At 43.1% G+C, this 14,265-nt stretch overlaps 1 protein-coding gene across 2 annotated transcripts in view; it reads right to left on the reverse strand.

The window, feature by feature from the left end:
- TPX2 (TPX2 microtubule nucleation factor) overlaps positions 1-14,265 on the reverse strand; it is a 46,124-nt gene that overhangs the window by 1,354 nt on the left and 30,505 nt on the right. Inside the window, exons 11-17 of one of the 2 annotated variants that reach the window (XM_045833684.1) lie at positions 13,575-13,716; positions 12,709-12,925; positions 5,547-5,639; positions 4,220-4,393; positions 3,688-3,834; positions 1,571-1,682; positions 713-879 (exon numbers count right to left, since the gene is read on the reverse strand). In XM_045833684.1, coding sequence (XP_045689640.1) covers positions 713-879; positions 1,571-1,682; positions 3,688-3,834; positions 4,220-4,393; positions 5,547-5,639; positions 12,709-12,925; positions 13,575-13,716 — 1,052 coding nt within the window. Of the gene's footprint in view, positions 1-712; positions 901-1,570; positions 1,683-3,687; positions 3,835-4,219; positions 4,394-5,546; positions 5,640-12,708; positions 12,926-13,574; positions 13,717-14,265 lie in introns of both variants that reach the window. The other variant, XM_045833683.1, reaches the window with a different exon arrangement.

The raw sequence follows: 14,265 nt of genomic DNA on the forward strand, positions 1-14,265 counted from the left end.
TAAAACCATCCTCTTCCTCACTGATGCAGTTAATGTGGCTTGCTGCGCTCCTAGAGAAAGGGCCCTCTAATGAGAATCAAGCTTCCTTTTAGGATAACTAATATTTAAATGGTGATGCTAGTGTTAGCAGAGTCACATGGACCGACATGCACTGTGACTCCAAGGAACTTGAGTCGAGTATTAAGAGGAAAATGAAAATAGTTCCTGCCTAATTCTCATGTCCTTCCCTAATTATTTGTTTTTGTCTAATTGTAAAATACATTGGTTTTCGTAACCAATGAATGCTCTTAAGAAAACCTAAAGGAAATAATAAGTGAAATAATGCATCATTGTGTACCTTATGATTTCCCCTTATGAAGACCCTTGGAAGAAATTCTGTCTGAATTTAATACCAAGGAGAAATGCATTATTTTTAAACAGCTGGCTTGCTTTGGTCTGATGAATACTCTAAGTTTTATAACTGACAGGCTGGTTCCTAAAAAGGGCCAAAACAATGACTCAAACTAGCAGATACCTGGATCACAACGTACACATCTTAACCCCAGTTCACATCTCTGCTTTAATGCCACCCTCGATTTGTGGGATTTCCCACTCCCACTCCTCTTTGAGGTGTCCACGTTGCCGCCTGAGATCCGTTCCGGACCAATGTGAAGTGCAGACAAAACAGAACCGGGACAACTGGGGGTTGGTCAGCACTCCTGCTGCCCATTACCAGTTCTTTCCGGAGCCTGGCCAGCTCCTTCCTCTGCTGCTCTTCCTCCTGCTGCCTGGCCTCCTCCAGCTGCTGCGCCCGCTGGGCTTCTGCCTCAGCCATTTTCTTCTCCAGCTCCTGCCGCTCCTTGGCTCTCTTCTCAGTGGCCAGCTGAAAAGGTTCCTGAACTAGAGAACCAGAAGGGCCCTCTGAGTACAGAAACAGAGAGAACATTGGTGTAGGGCCTACACAGACCTGGCCCTATAGATCTAGCAAGGGGCACGGACATGCACGGCAAGGGAAGGGCTGAGCACTAAGGAAGCCTTGTTGGAAGAAAGGTAGAGTCAATGACACACAGAAAGTCTTAGAATTTTCAAACTTGGAAGGGCCCCCCGGAAACTAACCAATTAGGGGAAACGCAACACCCATGCAGGTCAGGCAGCCTGCTCAAAGCTACACAGAGACTGTGAGGCAGAGAGATGGGGAAGAACCCATTTCCTGACATCCTGCCCAGTGCTTAAGAACCAAATGTTCTGCAGCCAAGGCCTGCTTCAGAGTGCACTCCAGAGAGTCCTGCCTCTCCCTCCCTCCCTGGTTACTCTTCAGGTGGGCAAAGCCTGTAACTGTCACTGGAATGCCAGCTGCCTTTGCCTAGGCTCTTGCTCTATGAATCTGGCCCCCAACACATTCTGCCACTCAACACAGCTGCTGGGTTCAACCAAAGTAAAAGACCCACTCCAGGGGAAGAAAAACTGTATCCTCTACAGGCAAATGCTTCCGGCCGACATAGCATTCTACTGACACATCCGAGTCCCAGGTGTTCCGCTGGGGAAGTCCGACAATGTGGCCCTGACCCCCCGAGAGTACATGTAATACTACCAGCTGCGGATTTCTTCTCTTTCTTGGGAACAAAGGGCTCCTGTGAGATGACGGTGTTTGGACGAGCCTTGAAGCAAGCTGCTTCCTTCTGTTGTCTCAGTTCTTCCTCCAGCTGTTAGGGAGAGAGTCTGTCAGACAACTTGCTGTGACCACCACCTCCGTGACTCCAGTTCTAGGGTTTCTAACTGCAGCATCCACTAGACAGCAGATGACTGAACCCAGTCCCCAGTTCAAACCCCCTGTACAATGAGTAGAGCAGACTGACATCATTTAGACCCACTGAGAGCTAGAAAGTATCTTTAAGATACAGCTGACCCTTGAAAAACACGAGGATTAGGGCACCAAGCTCCCACACAGTTGAAAATCTTCACAGAACTTCCGACTCCTCCCAAACTTACCTCCTAATAGCATACTGTTGACTGGAAACATTACTGATAACATAAACAGTCAATTAACACATATTTTGTATGTTATACGTATTATACACTGTATTTTACAATTAATTGAGCTAGAGAAAAGGAAATCTTAAGAAAATAAGGAAGAGAAAATATAGTTTTTACTGAAAAAAATCCAGGCATAAGTGGACCCATGCAGTTGAAACCCATCTTGTACAAAAGTCAACTGTGATTTTAAGGCCTTATCTTAAGAGCCCCCACCAACTAACTAGACTTCAGTTAAAGTTCTTGACATAACTACTCATCTACAGGAGATGCAGCAGATGGAGGAGCACACGGAACAGCACCTCGGGGATGCGAGGACCAGAGCCCACAGCACAGGAAGCTCTCGGACGGCCAGCCCGGTTCATTCAACACGGGGAACGCACGCAGACAGGCCTCTAGACTACACGGGGTCTAGAGATTTACCAAATGCTACATGTGGACCTCACCTGGATCCTGATTTGAACAATTCAACTATTTTAAAAACTTTGAGAGATCTGGGGACATATGAATGCTGACTACCTGTCATCATTAAAGGATTACTGTTAATGTTTTTGCTACAATGATAGTATTGTGGCTATGGCTTTTCAAACCCTTACATTTTGAAGATACACACTGAAGTATTTTTAGATGAAATGAGGAGATACCTAGGATTTGCTTCAAAGTGATCATGTGTAGGTAGAAGTATCCAGGTATAGAGATAAGTAGATAGAACTATAGATGAAGTAAGATTTTACATGTTTTGATCACTACAGAACCAGGTTACAGGTTCATGAAAGTTCATCATACTATTCTACTTTTGTATATGTCTGAAAAACTTAAAAAAAACCTTTTTTTATTATGGAAAATACCCCCCACAGACATGTTATGCCATGGTCCTTGGAAGGGAGACTCACTAGTGCGTTCCAGCACTGGCCCTGAGTTTTCCAGGAAACACACCGACAGGAGCCTACACTCCGTCATGTCAGCGACCACATTTCTTGGGCTGCCAAAGGGGCGATTTCCCACAAAAATTAGCCCAGAGCTCCTTTTGGACATAGTCCAAGGTAAGTGACAATATAAAAATACTGACAAACTTAGGAATTCAGGAAAAATTTTTTCCAGATAGGGCAGAATTAGATTCCAGTGAAACTAGCCAAAACCAATTAATTGTTTTTAACCACCTGTCTTCTATAAAGAGCAAATAGCACACGATGTTGACAAAACAGCATACCATATTGAGAATCTATTTTCACCATACTATTTCTTACAAAGCACCAAGAGAAACCAATGAACATTTAATAAACAAGTCTAATGGATGAGATCTTAAACTCCTGATGCAAAAAATTTCTAGTTCTCACATTCTCAAGATGAGCACCTAGAGCAGAAGTCAGCACACTTCAGCCAGCTTGCAACTTCCTTTTGCACAGCCCTTGAGCTAAGAGAGACTGTCACAATATTGAAGAGTTGAAACACACACACACTACATGACAGAGATCATATGTAGCCAACAACACCTAACATATGTATTTACTATCTGTTTTTTCATAGAGAAAGTTTGCTGATCCCTGATTTAGAGTGGAGACTCTGAAATAATCCAATGTGTTAGTTCCCAAATAAATTTCAGTGTAGTGGGTCTACCCATTTTAACAAACCGACAAAGAAGCCATTAACGTCTTAACTGCTCTTCCAAGCCCTCACCTGGTATTTCCAAGTCTGTGCCTTTATAGCACCTCTTTTATCAGTCTCCAAGCAGAAAGGCTCAATCTGGGTTGCATTCTTCACCTTCTTCTCTGGCAGGTTAATAGTGTCAAAATGAGGCAAAGGAAGTGCCTTGAACTTGGGTACCTGATAGAAAAGAAAACGTAAGATTTAAGATAAGGCCTTTCAAGCCAGGAAGCAATAGATGCAGCAGAATATTTGGATGAATCTAAATCCAAAAGTAGGAAAGGCCAGTTTTAAAGCAGCATGACATAGCAGAAAGAATAACGTGCTTAAAAGGAAACCTAGGTTTTCCTACCAATAATGGGAGGGCAACATAAACATGGGTGAGTCACTTAATCTCCTTGTGCCAGAAAGGCTATTAAAATCACATGCCCTATTCATTTTTATAAGGTGCTAATGAAGGGATCAAAGGAAGTCAGTGATTTTGGAGTTACAAGTGCAACATAGAAGATGATCTTTGAGGAGTCAAAGAAGAGTGTTGACCACTTGTAGAAATGAAAACACCTACCTCCCCTTTCTGCAGTTCTTTTATCTTCTTTTCCTTCTGTAACTGATGTTCTCTGTCTCGAGAATCAAAGGAGAAAGGGCATATTTCCACAGTTTTTGACTCTGGGATATGGGGCTTGAAAGGGACCCCAAAATGTGGCACAGGTTGAGCTCTTATCACTACTGGCTCCTCTTCCTACAAGAAAAATCAGAGGTTAGAAACGAGACCGCTCACTCTCGCCACCTTAGAATGTGCAGTCAGAGGACATTACGGGAGAGGAGTCACTAATTAAGGCAAGTCACTCCACCTCTTTGGTGTCTTAGTTTCCTTGTGTATCAAAGTCACAGACCAGTTCACAGCGGCGAGACCAGTATGAAAGCATTTGATAAAGGACTAACACAACTACTCTTGAAGGATCTAAAGTCTTCCAGAGAAGACTGTAAAAAGTAAACGAGATCAAACAATGTGAATAAAACGAAGAACAGAAAGTACTAACCAAGCACACAACTTGGCCTCCTCTGCGACCCACCCTCCATCTGGACCCACTGAACCATGTGACTGGGAGTCAGTGTGAAGCCAAACCCAGAATAGGACCGAGTAAGTTGTTTGGGTTCAAGCTGGTAACATAAGATTACTGTGTATTTTAGTTTCAAATGAACCTATAAAAAGGCTTATGCTTGAGATCTGCTATAAAATTACCCTAACTCTTGATATTTATAGATAAAATGGAGATGTAACAAGAAACTAGCCTGATCAGTGACAGTTTATATATTCCAGTTTCAGGAACCACATCACACAGTCACCCTTGCAACCCTCGGGTTAACAAAGACAGGGCAGGGCAAAGGCAACTGCGTGGTGTGGACTTTAAAAGCCCCTAAGTGCGCTGGCCAGGTAGCTCAGTTGGGTAGAGCATCATTCTGATATGGCAGGTTCAATCACCAGTCAGGGCACATACGAGAAGCAACCAGTGAATGTGTAAGTGGAAAAACAAATAGATGTTCTCTCTCTCCCCCTCTAAAATCAATCAATACATAAAATTTTTTAAAAGGCCCTCAGTGAATGGTGATAATAGTTCAGGCAAAATGGAGCACAGGGATCGGTGACTTTTGATCCACATTACAATGCTCCAATAAGTCACAAACAGTTACCACCGCAAGACAGAAAATTCACACCCTTACCAACAACTTTGCTCTTGAAGGAGCAAAAGTGATGATCAAATGTTTAGGCCCACTGTTCAAGACAACCTTGGCCAAGAATGAGTGACTTTGAATCCCATGTAGTTTTAAGAAAGAGTAATGCTTAGGTTGATTACGCAGAAGGAAGAAGAAACCCCTGTCCCAAGAATCACCTCGTTGTTGGTGGGCATTCGGATTCTGTTCTTTAATGCAAAGGCCGGTGATTTGGGCACGGTGATGGGAAGTACTTTCTTTTCAGGAACACCCTGGAAGGAATAAGCAACTCAGTTAGACATCCCTGAACCATCTCTGCTAGTTAAGATTAAATCCCCTTCTTAAAGGGAAGATCATAACATTAAAAAAAAAAAAAAAGCTAGTATTTCAGAATGTCACCTAACTAAGACAAAATTTATCTGATCTGCAGTAGTACTCCAGAGGTGGATTATTGTGATAGGAGAATGGCAAATAATAAGGGTATAGTTTGAGTTGTATATTCAGTAAAAATAGAATTCATCAAAATCTTTTTTTCCTGGTATTTATGGAAAACACTCACCACAACAGAAAATAAACTAATGCCAATATTTTGTTGTTTCTGTTCCTTTCTATAAAAATAGAAATCACTCAAAAACAAAATAAAAATATAGTCTTTCCATAAGCATTTTCTGATTCTCATAGAATTTATACTCTATTATGAATCTGGCAATTAACAGTAACTACAAAATGTTATCTCTTGGGCTGTGGTTTTGAATAAAGCGTATGACCAGACCAGCTTTAAAAAAAACCCTCTCACATGCCGATGTTGCCCCGCCAGCTCCCTGTTCCGCCTCCTCCCTAAGGCGTCACTGCCACACCGCGGGCCACACCTCTGATGGCCTATACCATTCGCCAGCCTTCTTGTCTCATTCATCCAATCCGTCCTCTGTATACAGTCAGAATTATTTTTCTAAAACACATCTGATAACATTACTTCCTGACTTAAAATTCTTTAAGGGCTCCCACTGCCTACCTGCAACTGTATAATAAATGCCTCGGCATGAAGTTCGAGTCTCTTCATCAGCTGGTACCCTGCCTAACTCTTCAGCCTTATCTCTTGCCCCTTCTTATGTGTGACCCTCCAACCACAACGAAATGCTGGCAGCTGCCAAAATGTAACACTGGTTCTCAACTCAATACCTTCCTTGCGTGTGCTCTCTCTCTCGGCCACTTAGAAGTACTTAACCCTTCTTTTCAAGCCGCCACTGATGCACATCTTCTTTATAAACCCTTTCAAATAGATCTCTCCAACTCTCAGAACCTACAGAACTGACCCCCCTCCCCTGTGTATAGTTCTATCTCAGTACATCCAAAACCCCACTGAACTGGTTTATCTAGATGCTCGTTTCTGTGTGTAAGCCCGTGAGAGTGGGGACTGGTCAGTCCCTAGCACCTAACAGATATCTTGACAAGTATAAGGCCAAGCATTCAGTAAATGTTTGTTGAATGAAAGTAGTAAGAATAACAGAATTTATACTGTAGACTCTAAGACTCTTAGACTCTTAACTCACATCTTGGGAAACTTCTCCTTAATCCCAACAATGCTGCAACTGCCCAAAACATATTTGGGATCTCTCTTGGAGTGGCTTTTAAAGCCAATTTTTGGGCCATTCAAGGTAGTCACTCAATCTTTATTTTTAATTGAACAAAATAGTTTCCAGACCTATTACCTTGGACCACTCTGAAGTTTTGGTTCCAAATGACTTTACACCAGCTTCTAAAAGGAAATTAATCTTTGAAATATGAAGCTTTGCCATCGCTGAAGAGATCCAAAAGACTGCCACAGGATTTAAGACAAATGGCTTTTCCAAAATGCTTTGCACAATACCAATCATTAGAAAAAAATTATACCCCACCAAGCTGACCAATATAAAGGGCATGCTCAATCTACTGTGAAAGTTCTTACATGTTCCCTGAATAAAGCCAAGATCTCTACCATAGTGAAACCCAATATAGCAGAACTTGTAATCTGAGCAACAAAGGTCCATGAAATGGGGTTTCAAATAATGCTTACCATAAAACAACAACAAAATCCACTGTTCCACCACATTCTAGACAAGCGGGCAGCAGCCTCTTACCTGAACACACCCAGGCCATGTGGGAACGAGAGAACTCTGAGCAGGGAGCCAGAGACCTGTTCTCGCCCACTCCAACTGCTACAACCTGAGGTACATCAGATAGCCTTCAGACCTCGAATTTTTGCTTCTTTCCATTAACAAAGGATAGGAAATAAATATCTGAGGGCTCATTTCATTCTAAAATACTGCTTCTTTTCCTATTTTTCTCCTCACTCTAAATCCACTTAGCAGAGACACATGCATTTTATTTTAAAGATCTTATTTCTTTATTTTAGAGAGAGGGGACAGGAGAGAGAAAGTGAGGAAAAGAAACATTGATGTGTGAGAGAAACACCGCTTGGCTACCTCTCACACGCCCCCAACTGGGGACCTGGCCTGCAACCCAGGTATGTGCCCTGACCTTTCGGTCTGCAGGCCAGTGCTCAGTCCGCTGCGCCATACACCCAGGGTGAGGCATGCACTTTGAAAGAAAAGCAATGGAGGCCCTGGCCACGTAGCTCATTTGGTTAGAGCATCGTACCAATACTCCAAGGTTGTAGGTTCAATCCCCAGTCAGGGCACATACAAGAACAAACCAATGAATACATAAATAAGTAAAACAACAAATCAATGTTCCTCTCTCTCCCCCTTCCTCTTTCTAAAATTAATTTTAAAGATAGAAACCTCTAATAAGCAAGCCATGAAAAGAGATAGTTACCAGTGGGATCAATCTTCACAATTAGTTGGGAGAGAGGGAAAGGTGATTTATGAAAGTCAACTTTGCAGCAACTATCTACCCATGCTCCATAAAGAAAAGGAAACTGGGTTTTTAGAAACAAAAAAGGCTTCTTGTTTTGTTATTTTAAATTTTTTTAGTTATAAACTCCTTGAGGGCAGTAATGTTGCATTGGCATTCCATTGCATCCTCCAAGGTACCTACAAGAAGTAATTGTTCCATGAACATAAGGCTGATTAATTTGTTTATAAATCAATCCACTCTACCAGGCAGGCTGTGAAAGCTCTGAGGACCAGGGCTGTTTCACATTCCACCTCTGAACTTCTGGGGTCCGACACAGGCCAGGCACACAGGCCGGGCATTTCAGCTTGCACTGTCACTCACTCACGCATCCCGGGCTGGAGCGCCCATGCTGTGATGCTAGGTTCTGGGGACAGAGCAGTGAGTGGTGCAGATACCCAGTCTCTGTCTCAGGGAACTCACATTCTACTGGAGGAGAGAGAATGAAAAGTAACGAATCAGTGATTTCTTGATTTTCACAAGTGTCCTGAAGAAACCTAGCAAAATCTGGAGCTAAAGTATAATGGGGGCAAGCACATCTCCCTAACACATAATATTTACCCAAGTCCCCAGGGACCACTTCTTAGGCTTGTCCCAGAGCAGTTAGGAAATTACTGCGTAACAATGTTATCTAAGGGAATATGGGGGGTGGGGGCGGGGAGGGAGCCTACTGGTCTCCCCAAGTCATCCCTAAAATATCACTGCTAAAATTACTCACTGGCCTCACCGACACCATATCCACCTCTGTGGTGCCCCAGCTCCCCCATTGGATGTTGGCACCAAGTTCACATTTCACACCCTGGAGCTCCAGGCTTTCATCACTCCCCCTCTCCCCCAAGAGCCCTTATTTCATCCCCGCCTCGTGGCCTACTGCTGCCCAAGCCCGTTGTCTCCTTGCCACCTATCAACCACAGGTGGGGGAGCACAAGAAACAGCCCGAGGACAGAGACAGCGAGCTTCAGGACCCGAAGGACATGAATGAGGAACAACAGTGGCAGGCAGACCAGCTGTATTTGGGCTCTGGGAGGCAGGCTCTTCTGTGCTACTATAAAAGTCCAGGACTAGACGCTAAGAGACCCGATCTCAGTTCTGCCACCAGCTTTCAAAAATGGGCAAGCCACACTCCTCCTCCATAGCTTCCCTTTCTAAAAAAATGAAGAGAGGGAAGGAGAATACATCTGGTGTCTCCTGCACTTTGCTCTTCTAGAAACCAAGGGTTGAAGTGAAATCACTGGAAGTTTGAGAAAGCTGCAAACAGCTAGTGTCAAATTCAAAAACTATTTGCTGAAACAGACAATGATTAACAGCATTATGGGATAGAATGAGAACGCTTAAGAAGATGCCAGTTCAAGTCCTGGTTCTACATGTTAGGCACCTCTTAGTCTCTCTTTCCTCATCCAAAAACCACATAAAAACAGAACCTACCTCTTCAGAGTTATGAGAAATAATTACAATAACCTACATAAAACACTCAGTACAATGTAAGCATGCAATAAAAGAGTTATTACTATTAACAATATGACTGCTCATGGTGTGTCAGAGGCTACATCTTTCACAGGGCTCTCCCATCTATGCTGCGCCTAACAAATCAAAAACTCCAGGGGTGGGGCCCAGGAATCTGTTTACGTAATAAGATCCCCAGAGGATTCTGAGAACCAGCTGGGCTTGGCAAACACTAGCCTGCAGCATAGCACTTCAATTCACTCGCATACTTACTTAACCTACTGCTTTGTTGATCTGTTTATCCAGAATTTTCAACGAGGCATGACCTGGTACAATACTTCTCTAAGATCTCAATTAACTCCTAATGAACTTTAGCACCGCCCCCCCTCATTTAACACTTCTCCTGAGTGTTTCCAAAGTATAAGAAACTGCCAAACCAATTTTCTCCATCAATGTTTCTAAAAGTGGGGTTCAGGTATGACTGGTGATTTGGAAGAGAATGTTAGATGAAATATACTTTTTTTTCATACCCACATTTTCTTAAGAGCCTTCTATTTTATTAAAGAATGCTCCAAGAGTATGGACCTTGGAAACATACTACCTAGATCATATCCTAGCTCTGGCATTAGCTAGTTTGTTATCTGGGGCAAGTTATTTAACCTCCATATTTCCCAACCATAAAATGGATTGGTAATACTACCTATAGTGTTTACCACCTAGGGTTAATATGAGCATTAAGTAAGTTATTATAGAAAGAGATTAGAATAAAACCTGGTACATAATATGATTTAAGTAAGCAGTAGCTATATTGTTGTTATTCATGGTAAAATGTACTGGTTTCCCATTTACATAATGATTTAAATGTTTCCTTTAAAATCACTTTAAAAAGGGATTGATCTTAAGAATATATAAAGTCGCCCTGGCTGGCATAGCTCAGCGGATTGAGCATGGGCTGCGAGTCAAGGGGTTGCCGGTTTGATTCCCAGTCTAGGGCTCATGCCTGGGTTGCGGGCCGAGTCCCCGTGAGAGGCAGCCACGCGTTGGTGTTTCTCTCCCTCTCTTTCTCCCTCCCTTCCTGTCTCTAAAAGTAAATAAATAAAATCTTTATATAAAAAATACATAAAGTCAATATTGGTATATGAGGTACAAGAATATAGCAAAAATTGAAAGAGTGATATGTAAATTAAATTTAAAAAACCAAACACTTGGAACAAGGGGAAAAGACAAGAGCTTGGACGATGTTATTAAAAGCAAGGTGCCAAGTGAACGCTACAGAAAGCCGGAGAAATTCATCTTCTTGTCTGGGCCTTGGATGCCAGTGTGTAAAAGGAAAACACTGCACGAGCCCTTCTGGCTCTTAGGATTCTGAGGTCTGCATATAAACCTGCACTTCCCTTGTTCTATGCAGAACACTATTTATTCAGTGGGTGGTGGCCAGGGTGGCACAGCTCTTACAGACTACTCACTTGGGTGGGAAGAGTTTTCTTAAAAGTTGGTATAACAGCCTTGGCCAGTGTGGCTTAGTTGGTTGGAACATCGTCCCATAAACCAAAAGGTTGTGGGTTCAATTCCTGGTCGAGTCACATACCTAGGATGCAGGTTCTGTCCCTGGTTGGGGTATGGCGAGAGGCAGCCAATTGATGTTTCTCTCTCACATCAATGCTTCTCTCCCACTCTCCCTCCCTTCCTTCCCCCCTCTCTAAAATCAATAAGCATGTCCTTGGGTAAGAATAAAAAATTAAATAAATAAAATACACAATTCACTTTGAAAAAAAAGTTCGTATAACACAGTTTAACCTTATAGTACCCATGCATCTTAGTAAAGAAAAAAAATCATGATAGAAAAGAGATCTCACATGCAGAAGGCTCTCAACTGACAAGATATGAGGTGGAAGAGGGTAAGAACCACTTCTAAGCATCATCATGCTTTTTAAAGCCTGGAAAATAAAACTTCCAATTGCCTCTGACTTAGTAATAAGAAAACAGAATAAACAAAAGCTAAGTACCCAAAGGTAATACAATGGTACAGTTTCACTTGAATCGGTGGTGATTACAAAAGAAAAGCAAAAAAGAGGACAGGAAAACAGCGAACCCAAACCGCGGGAAGAGAGGGCTCCCTCATCTGCACAAAAATACACCTAAAACCCATGTCTGCACTTACGCAGGTGCTAACTCCACTGCTTCTTCTTGGACCGTGGCATCTCCTCCCCACCATCAAAATAAAGTAACCCACTTCTCAAATCTAGTTTCCAGTTGCTCCTCTCGATATGTAGACTTTTTTCCAGCTTACCTGGCCCGCTCACAGTCTCTAGCAGCTGTCCCATGTTTCCCCCTTCAGGCCTTCTTTGTGTCCCTCCCGCTGCCTAGAATGCCCCGTGAGTCTGCTTCACTTGCACTTCCACTAGTCCCAATTCTACTGTACACCGGAGAGGCAACGTAGTGACATTTTGGGATCATGGCCTCCGGAGCCAGAGTGCCTGAATTCTTACCCTTGCTCCACCATTTACTAGCTGAGTGTCAAATGCCTCATCTCAAACTGCTGACAATTAGGGTAAACGACCTGGAGGGGCCCTGGTCTAAACAAATGGCGATAATATGCAAGGAGGGCTTAGAGCAGTGCATGTGCTCAAAGTGTCAGTTATTGTGACAGTGACAACATGATGATGATGAGGACAACTAAAACACATTGTCAAGGATCAGGTCAAATGCGTCTTCCTCCCCAAATCATTCCCTAAAACCTCTATCCGAAAGAAATCACTATCTCCTTTGAATTCCTATATATTTTTAACTGTCATCCCTCTTAGAACAACACTCTGTCTCATTTTTATCCGTGTTGTCTCCCTTATGGGGTTTTGTCCCATGAGGGCACAATCCACCTCTGATATGTCTCCTTGTCACCTACAGCTCCTAATACAGTGCCCTGATCACAGCACCCATTCACACGTGTGTACGTGGGCGGGTACTTGGTCAGGAGCGGGACACACTGGCCAGCATGCAAAGCCTCACCACAACATCTTCCAAGATCTTAGTTGGGCAAGGTCTGGAATGAAATTCAAAGTATTCATCCTCTGATTTCTTCTTTGATTCACGCTCCTGGATTCTCTTCTCAATTTCTAAATCAAAGCCAATGGGCTGAGTGGGCGGCTTCACAGCTGGCTTCTTAGGCAAGATGGGCCCACCTTCAAGAATTCTCGGATCAAGTTCCCGTGCTTTGAATTTATATCTGTAAGGTGAGAGTTTAAATAATAACCACACACATAAAAAAAATTAATAAAATGAAAACTACACAAACAACAAAGGCCAAAACAGAAATACAATAATCGTTAAGCTTAGCCATCATGCAGGGCAAAATTTCTGTCCATAGCCATTATCTTTACTTCTAGAACAAAGAATAAATGAGGAAGGAAGTCCCAACATTCCCATCACTTTAAAAATTGGAGTTTCTTTTCACAGTGGAAGCTCTCCCCCTTCTCAAAAGCAGCACACAAAGAAATGGAAGAAGGATACAGGAGACACACTCCAGTGATAACCCCATTCAGTTCCGGTTTTCTGCCTTGGACAATGTCTGGGGTTGTCACGAGAGGGTGGGGTGTACCTAACCTAACCTCAGAGGACACTCCCTAACTGGAATCATAAGCAAGTTCTCCCACCCCACTTCTGCATTAGCTTTTCACCAGTTTACACTCCAGGACATCTACACAGTCCCACTCCCGAGGCTTTAAACAAAGAGGCGGGGGCACAGCCTGCAGAGCCAGTAACTCAGACACTGTAAGTTCCCATGGCATGAAAACAGCAACTGTCCCCTTACAGAACTGAAAGATTAGGCAGGCTCTTGGAACTCTTGCTCTAATACCGCCAGTGATGGTACTTACTGTTGCAGTTTCTCGAGCTCCTCAGCCTCCTGATCCGCTGAACTTTTGCAGGTCACGGGTCTTGTGCGCTGTTTGGTGAGCAACACAGGAGTCTGTGGGTCTCTGCAAATCTTGGCCACAGCAGATTTGGAGGGTAACAGAGCTGTAAACAGAGACCACAGACATTCACCTGGCTCCCCAAGACCCCAACCTATAGGTGCTGACTCACCTTGGCAGCCGAGATGCCCAACCGCAGATGCCCCCCACACTCAGCTCGGCCCACACCAGTCAACCACACAAACATGCAGTCAGAGGTATGATGATGGTGGCCTTTGCGTAAACTCTACTATGACCTTCTGAACATAAAGACCACCAGTGTCTAGCGAATTCCTTATCACTGCACCGGCCTGTACTCACCACTCACCTCCTATTGGCAATGCCAACAAACTGTTTTGTTTGTTATTGACAAGTAAGATTTTTATTTATTCTAGCTTTAAAATGAGGCCTTTCTAAAGACCAAGTAATGATTCCTAATTTGATAAGCTCCCTAAAAGCATCTGTATCAAAGTATCAAGACTACCTCTCACAGAAAGACACATGGAGAAAGTAAAAAAAAAACTGTCAAAGCATCAATATTAAGACCATCACCCAACGTTACCCCAATAAATTCAATAAACATTGAAAAAAAAGACCACCACTACCACTCAGAGAA

The sequence above is a fragment of the Phyllostomus hastatus genome, unplaced genomic scaffold, assembly GCF_019186645.2.
Source record: "Phyllostomus hastatus isolate PE091 unplaced genomic scaffold, TTU_PhHast_1.1 phas_contig_17, whole genome shotgun sequence".
In the NCBI taxonomy this organism is placed as follows: Eukaryota; Metazoa; Chordata; class Mammalia; order Chiroptera; family Phyllostomidae; genus Phyllostomus; species Phyllostomus hastatus.